The sequence below is a fragment of the Pipistrellus kuhlii genome, unplaced genomic scaffold (genome assembly GCF_014108245.1).
Source record: "Pipistrellus kuhlii isolate mPipKuh1 unplaced genomic scaffold, mPipKuh1.p scaffold_m20_p_19, whole genome shotgun sequence".
NCBI classification, from domain to species: Eukaryota; Metazoa; Chordata; class Mammalia; order Chiroptera; family Vespertilionidae; genus Pipistrellus; species Pipistrellus kuhlii.
In genome coordinates, this window is record NW_023425504.1 from 7,946,232 (window position 1) to 7,954,623 (window position 8,392).

Here is an 8,392-nt window from a genome sequence, read left to right on the forward strand (position 1 = left end):
ATACACTGTCTGAAACGAAGAATATACAGAAATTCAACTGTAGATCAGTGGACCCCAAGAATCAAACCAAAGATCTGAAATATGAGGAAACAAAAAACACCCAACCAGAAAAACAAAAAGAAAAAAGAATCCAAAAATATGAGGATAGTGCAAGGAGCCTCTGGAACAACTTTAAGTGTACCAACATCTGAATTATTGGGGTGCCAGAAGAAGAGAGAGAGTAAAATATTGAAAACTTATTAGAAGAAATAATGACAGAATACTTATAAGGAAATTATGGGGGGGGGAGGGGGAAGAGGAACATTTTTAGATGAACAATAAAGATTTATTTTAAAAAAAAACTTAAATTTTTGGATTAAAGTGTGTTCCCAGTTATATTCTGTCAGGGTTTTTTTTTTTTTTTAGAACATAAAGTTACACAAAGTTATTTGAAATTTTAATATTTATTTGTTTGGTCCCACTTATTACAATGTCCAACTGAAAACAATACTAATACAATTTAGGCACCCTCACTTAAGCAAACCAATTTTACAGAAATGTAAAGTCTAGTGATAATATATATCCTCATTTGAGCCACATTATCGAAAAGTTTACAATACACAGCCATTTAAAGAAAGCTCAAGAGCACACCCGAAAAATCAAGTTTTTGAAAATGCAAATGTAGCTATCTCTAGTGTCAAACATATGCTTTAAATTACTCCAAGAAAACACTGTCTGAAATCACAAATCTAGATCTGATGTCTACTGACAACAGTTGTTTGAAATAAAAATGATTAACAGGTTTATAGCGATAGCAAATAGGAACAGAGGATAGGAAACCAAAACCTTACATCTGATTTCTAAGGGCAGAGATTAAGTAGGTTATACTCTTACAGGACTTAAGCACCCCATCAGCTTTAATAAAATCAAGCAGGAAGATGATCTGATAGATAACAACTGCACACCCAGGTGTAAGGGATTTCATGTGTACTTCTGCATTTTTTTAGAAAGAGGGCACTGCTTACCAGAAAGAAATTAATTTCCTTAAAGGAAGGTTTCAGACAGGCAGGCTGGCAGATTTTTAAATAGGGATTTGTCTTTCTCTGGAGCTCTCAAATTACACCATAAATGCGTCCACTTATTCTGCCTGTAAAGGCAAGTTCATCAGTATTTGTGAACGAAAATGCTGTCCAATTATCAACCAATGGTAGTTTTAAATAAAACTACATTAGGTCAGTAAGTGTTGACCCAGTAAGGCAAGTTCCTTATCCGAGATCCTTACTCATTACCTTATACTCACTGACCCCCAAAACATTTTCATTGCAAGTGCTCAGGTTTAGTTATATTGGGCTAGAGATTAATAGAAAAGGGCAGTCAAAAAAAAACAACCTGTTAAGGTTTATTTTTTAGGACTTTTTTTAAAAAAAATGTATTTTTGTTGATTTTAGAGAGGAAGGGAGAAGGAGAAAGAGATATAAACATCAATGATGAGAGAAAACCATTGATTAGCTGTCTTCTTCACGCCCCACACTGGGGATCGAGCCCACAACTCCTGCATGTGCCCTGATCAGGAATCAAACCATGACCTGGTTTAAAGGTCAACACTCAACCACCGAACCATGCCAGTTGGGTAAGGACTTTGCTTTTTAAGAAAAGTGCAGAAGAGATTTTTTTTTTTTATCCCCTTTTCATATACAAGACATAATGTCTAGATTCACAGCACATAATAAACACAAACACAGTTTATGAAAATCACGGGAATATGTGAGTAATTAAAAGCATTATAGATGGGATGGAAACAAATTAGATTTTTAAATGTTATCTTGGTTTTTTTTTACCTTCCCTTCTATGCAAGCTCCCTTGGGACACACTGGCATATATAAATGTATCTTCCTAACCTAGGGGGTTTAATTTTATTTAGAAAGCCCAATAACATTAATATTTATACATTTTAAAAACCATAGTTTGTCTTTTACTTATAAGGGACCTTCACTCCTAAGATTTCAACACAATTTACAAACAACAAACATCCTGACAACATACACCTACGCACAGCTCAGAATCAGATACACATGCTGGGAAGAAAAATAACCAATGTAATTTAAAAGCTAGACTTTGTCATCTTCCTTCTTCACACTACACCCAGTGAACAAAGTCACACTAATTTCAGACACCTGTGTGCTCCCAGCACAGGGGACCCTTCCCATCACAGACAGGTTGTTAAGAGGGGTATCTGCAGGAGGAGGGTCAGGCAGCTCTGCCTTGCAACAGAATAATTGAGCTTTAAAATGCTTCTGGAAGGTTTTGCTCAGCCAGTAAAGAGCAAAGGGGTTTACACAAGAATTGCTGAAAGCCAGAACCCGAGAGATAATGGTGATTATAAAATGAATGGCAGAGGGGTCCACGTAGGTTTGAGAAGTGAATGAGCGGTAAAGATATAAGAGGTGATTCGGCAACCAGCAGAGAGCAAACAGAGCCACCAGCACCAACACCGTTTTGGCAATTCTCTTCCGGGATTCCATCTATAAGAGGGAAGAAAAATGGCAAAAGAAAAAAAAATCATTTAGCTTGAAGATTAAAAAAAAGCCATTCTCTAGACTTACCTAGATATTTGTAGTCAACAAGCTGATTTCCCTTTATACATGCGTTTATGAGATAACTGCCTGGGATGTGTGGGAAGGCAGCTTGTGGCTATAGAATACACATGGTAAGCCATGATCTTGGTTTTATTAGCTCCAATTCAGAGACTCCCACCCCTGGTTTTGAGGTACTCTAGGATGTCTCCAATGATCTCAAGGAGTGTTATGGAATTTTGGAAATTTTAATTATATTAACAGTAGAGAGAGATACTTACTGCTTTCACTATATCAGCAGAGGCTGAATAGGTTAGAATATTATTCTGGGGTTTATGAAAGTTTCCAAGTTGGTACCAAAAACTGGTTTTAATCTGTAGCAATTCTAAATACATAGTCAAAGTAATAAATATCAATGTTCCTCCATCATATGTGAAAAAAAAATCTTATACCTATTTAACTTATTGATTTTGAGAAAGAGAAAAAGAAAGATAGAGAAACATTGATTTGTTGACTATGCTCTAACCAACTGAGTTAGCTAGTCAGAGCCAGTCCTATACTTATTTATTTTAATAATACATTATACTATTTAGGCACTAAGATTTGTCCTTCAACATTCATTATGAGATAAATGAGTGATGAGAAATCTGTGGTGATTTGAATCCATAAGCTTATACTTATAGAATTTATAAGTATAAATTCTATACTTATATCTGACTGCATTTTATGACATAACTAGAGGCCTAATGCACAAAATTTATGCAAGAGTAGGCCCTCACAGCCCCTGCTGCCTTGCAGTCCTAGCCCCTGCCACTGGTCTTTCTAGAAAGTCCTCTGGAAGGTCGTTCTGCTGTCTGGCCTAATTAGAATATTAGCTCTTTATTATATATGATGGCAGAAAGAACATGACTAAATTATCTATCATTATTTTTCCTTTCCAGTGAAGAAGTTATTTTTACTTCCATCTAGGAAAATTACTGTAGAGTAGTAGTGTTCAACCGAATATAAGTCACACTTAAAAAAGGTTGAAAGAAATAAGTGAGGCTAACTTTAATATTATGTTTTATGTAACCCAATATATTTGAAATATTACCTGATAAATTGATTAAACAAACTAATATCATACTAAGTAGTGACGTTTTTTAATGTTGTAAACTTCCAGCCTTTCCCAAAAGATTTTTCTCTAATCAAAAGAGTACTTTTAAGCCGTCTTTTCTCCTGGTTCTCTTTGGTCCACTTCAAGATGGTTTACAGTTCTCTTAACTATCCTATCTAATAATCAGGGAATATGCTAATTGGCCATCATACCCTCACAAAGATGGCAGCGCCCACAGCCAATAAGGAGGGAATATGCTAATTGACTGCCACACCCTCAAAGATGGTGGTGCCCACAGCCACAAGATGGCAGCACCCAGTCCCCTCAACCCCACCATGGACTGGATGCTGGGGATTGAGTCCCCCAGTCTCCTCAACTACCCAGCTGCCCAGGGCCAGCCCAAAGCACAGGCAAACCTCAGATGGTAGCTTCCCAGCCACCCAGGGCCGCCTGAGGCTCAGGTAACGAGGACTGGCCAAGGTTTGCACTGCCAGCGGTGGCAACAGCAGAGGTGCGATGGGGGCATCGCCTTCCCCTGATCACTGAGTCGCCTCCTGCCCCTGAGGGCTCCCTGACTGTGAGAGGGGGCAGGCCGGGCTGAGGGACCCCCCTCCACTGCATGAATTTTCATGCACCGGACCTCTAGTAATAAGAAAAACGCACCAGATGAAATGAAGGCATTGCATGTAGTCACAGATAGAGCAAAGAAACTGTTCACATGAGCATTAAATATACAACTTTAGTCTTATGAGCACCACTGTTTAACTATTCAAATGAACCAGCTCCACAAAAAGGTGTTGAGCTCTCTGCAAACATGTCAAGAGATAAATGGAATTTTCCCTCTCCCCCAAGAAATATAGAAATCCTGTTGCATTTTTAAAAATGGAACAATGTTTTGGCAACACTCTTCTTATTTGTGGGAGGAGAGCACACCTGGGTCTTGCAATAGTATTTTTTTTTTTCTTTTAAAACTTCCTTGCTATAGTCTTAAACAAGAGTCTGTGAATCACTGTGTTCTCTTACCACTGGCACTTCATACCTGCAGACCTCAGTTTACTCATCTGTGTGTATGTGGTTTGCATTGAATAATGTTATGGCTTCTTGCCAGTTCTATCATCCTGTGTTTTTCTTTCATTCTGTTACACTTTTAAAAACAAAATATACTTCTTTTTATAGAACCGCCTTGTACAATGTTCCTCACTATTCCATTATGTAAATAATTTTGACTGCTCCCAAATTTCAGCTATCCCTTTTCTAATAATAGTAGTTCTACCATTTATTAAATTCTTACCATACACCAAGAACTATGCTAAGCATTTAATATAGAACATCCACTCCCCAAGTCCATTTCACGGACCAGGAAACTGAGGCTTAGGGAGGTTAAGTAAGTTGCTCAAGATCTCTTAGCTAGTATGTGATAGAGCTGGAATTAAATTCTGGGTCTGACAGACTCCAGAGCCCATGTCTGTAACAAAATACCATACTGCTATTGTATTTATTGCTCGCAGGTGCTAAACTAGGACCTTTGACTTATAAATTCATGCACGAGTCCTAATTAATACACACCTGCTTGCGGACATGTCTTTGTTCTTCAGTAGGTATGTTCAAGGTGCTTTTGTAAAGAGTCTTAGCAATCAAAGAATAATAGACAGAAATAATAGAAAGTGGAATAATGTAGAACACTAAAAAGCACAGCAGAGAATGTATCTCTTGCAAGAGCCTCTCTGAAACAGGATAAGAGGCACATGATTCAAATGTCATATTTTTGCTGGGATCTCGAAAAGTATATACATTTGAAAATATAGCCTCTGGTAGAGCAATTATCATAGACATGATCCAGATGCAGCCAGCTTTGGCACAGGTCTTCAGGATGGCATTGGAAGGCTGTCGCTCCAGAGGCTTCACGACTGCCTTGTATCTAGGAACACATAAAGCAGAAGCAAAGATCAAATAAATATAAAAATTACAGACTCTCAGGGTTAAAAGTGGTCATCCAGTTCCACTCCTATCTGAATGTATATAACTAAGCCAACATTAACCACTGGAATTAGTTATGGTTTCAAATACACATAATACATCCCAGTATTTTTTTTTTATTTGTGTCAATCACCTTTTCCCTTATTCACCAGTATGAGCTATTGCAGGTTTGCAATTTCATAATTTTTTTGTGTAGATCTTTTATTTAATACAAATAAGTTTTTTTCCAGCATAATTTTATGTGTGATTGAGAGTAATTCATTACCTGTGTATTACTGTAAGTATTCTAAAATATTTTTTATATCAGTGGACTGATGTTAAACCTAATTTTCCCTTCTTCATGAGTGAGCAGTCAGAATTACTAGAAAAGTAATTCCACGAATTTATGCAGTAAAGAGGAGAGGGTTAATTTCTCCCCTGTTGAAAAGTGCTAATTTGTTGCCCAAGCAACATGTTGTAGGTAGATTTGGGGCAAAGTGAGGGAATCAGAAGCCCTGTCTGCCCATGCAAAGATGCCTCTTAATTCTGACATATCCACCTTAAAAATCTACAGCCTTTCAATAAATCTGTCCTCAGATAGAATATAAAAAATCAAGATAAAAAAAAGACATCAGGAAAGCTTTTCCTCCTCTCAGATTCCAGAATCTGAAGAAGCTATTCCTTCTGGCATTGCCAGGCATTGATTACTTTTGGCTACTTGCCGATTTTCTTAAGCATCACTTTGAACATTTAGAGCCTCAATTTTGTTCATGTTTTCAGTTACCATTCTGCAATAGGAATACAGAAAAACAATACTTAGACTGAAAATATCCTAACAGAGCCTGAACACTCTAACTGCCAGAGGTTCTCACATGCTTTATACACAGAGATCTAAAAGTTAAACAAGATTAATTTATTTCTCTGGAAACGACAATGTCATTGAATGCCTAAAGAGAAAACAAATACAATTAAGTGACGATATTACACTAAGTTATCAGGAAGCTGAAAACCTCACGTTTTTCTGCCACTAATTAATTTGATGAATTTTAAATAAATTAGATGTGTGTGTGTGTGTGTGTGTGTGTGTGTGTGTGTGTGTGTTTATTGGTCTTCCGGTAGTCAGTAATGCATATATGGTCAATTTCACACTTAGGCTGATTTTTAAATGTTGATAATATTGCACCACTAGGCTGCACTAACGTATAAAGCATGAATTGTTTTTCTTTTACACCTGAAACAATTTTCCGTTATAAACTGGGTGGTGGTGGGGGATCATTCACATATTCTTGCAAGCAAACAAATTTCACTGCAGAGAGAAAACATTATCCATAAAACGAACAATTTTAACCTCTCCTCTCATGCTAACATAGGAAATTTAACATTCTTACACCAACTTTTATTTAAAATGCCCCCAATTGTCTATCTTACATCCAGCTTACAATAGAAAAAAGCAGAGTAGCCAGTGAATGCTAAGTATAAGCTTTCCTTTTTTCACATCATTTCACACTCTGGCAAATATAAATGAGAAAAGAACCCACCTGTCAGCGCTGAGAATTGTTAAGGTGAACACCGATACACCAACAGAAGTGAGCCGAATGAAAGAGAGCACCTTACATCCAATTCTTCCGAACAGCCATCCTTCTGCAAGGTAATGAGTTGCATCCACCGGCACACAAGTTAGCAGAAGTAAAAGGTCTCCAAAAGCCAGGCTTGTGATGAAAATATTTGGAACAGTTTGCATGGATTTCGTCTTGAAAAAGACTTTGATGAGAATAGCATTTCCAAGGATGCCCACTGAAATGATCACAGCATACATTATATAGATGGCACATAATGCTTCTATTCCTGGAGAGTTGTCTCCGGTCCATCCTTTATTTTTGGTATCATTAGGAACAACAGAGCTGGATGATTCTGTGTCATTAGAGATTGAAATGAAAGTCTGATTAGGTGACTGAGGCTGTCTTTGAGGCATCTCTTCTGAAGATTATGCTTTTAATATTTCTTCTGTTCAGTTCAAGTGTGGTTTACTGTCACATCTAATGCCCATGTCTAGTGATGAGATGTTAGAGGAACACAGCAGAATGGCAAGCAAATTCAAGACATCCGGATACTGCTTTCCGTCAGTTGTTCTGTGTCTCCCAGCATGCTTGGCTAAGTGCTTACGAATCTGGCACTTGAAGAGTCAGAGGTGGAGGAGTTTTATTGGTGTTTCTGTGACAGAATGAGGGGGGTTGGGAAATGCTCTGCAGTTGATTATTCTTCCCTGTTGGGGAACCTTATAAATAATAAGATAGTATAGAACAATACCTATTGTTTACTAGAATCAATCTGTTTCCATACTGAACCACAAAAACCTAAATAGATCTTGTCACTTTTCTATTGGGGCTCATCATTCACTTTTCTGCGACCAGAGGATGGTCTAATGCATTCTTTTACATGATAACTAAGTATGTATGTTCCCTGAAGCACAAACTTGAATCCACTTCTCCATATTTTGTATCAGTGAGGTGCTGAAGCAAACATCACTCACATGTTGACAGGGCTGATGTCACCTCCAAGGAGGGATAATTCAGGTGACCTGGGCTTATCACTTTGTTCTGACACATGGTAATGCCCAACTTTGTGCATATTACTTGGGCTACACTGCACAATTGCAAAGCAACCTTGATGAGATGAAAATGCAGGCAAACCACCAGTTTCTTTGTCCCTAAATGTCCTAATAAAACAGTTTTTACTGTTTGACTGTTTCCTTTAAAGATATTTATTTTTAAATGCTTTTTAGCATTTT

At 37.5% G+C, this 8,392-nt stretch overlaps 1 protein-coding gene across 1 annotated transcript; it reads right to left on the minus strand.

Annotated features, from left to right (window-relative positions):
• Positions 1-1,546: 1,546 nt before the first annotated feature.
• On the minus strand, positions 1,547-7,739 carry BRS3 (bombesin receptor subtype 3). Its single transcript, XM_036443581.2, has 3 exons — positions 7,143-7,739; positions 5,215-5,566; positions 1,547-2,501 (listed from the first exon to the last, which is right to left on the minus strand). Exons 1-3 carry the CDS (start codon positions 7,574-7,576, stop codon positions 2,088-2,090), a joined length of 1,200 nt encoding a protein of 399 aa, XP_036299474.1. The 5' UTR covers positions 7,577-7,739; the 3' UTR covers positions 1,547-2,087.
• Between the last annotated feature and the right edge of the window lie 653 nt (positions 7,740-8,392).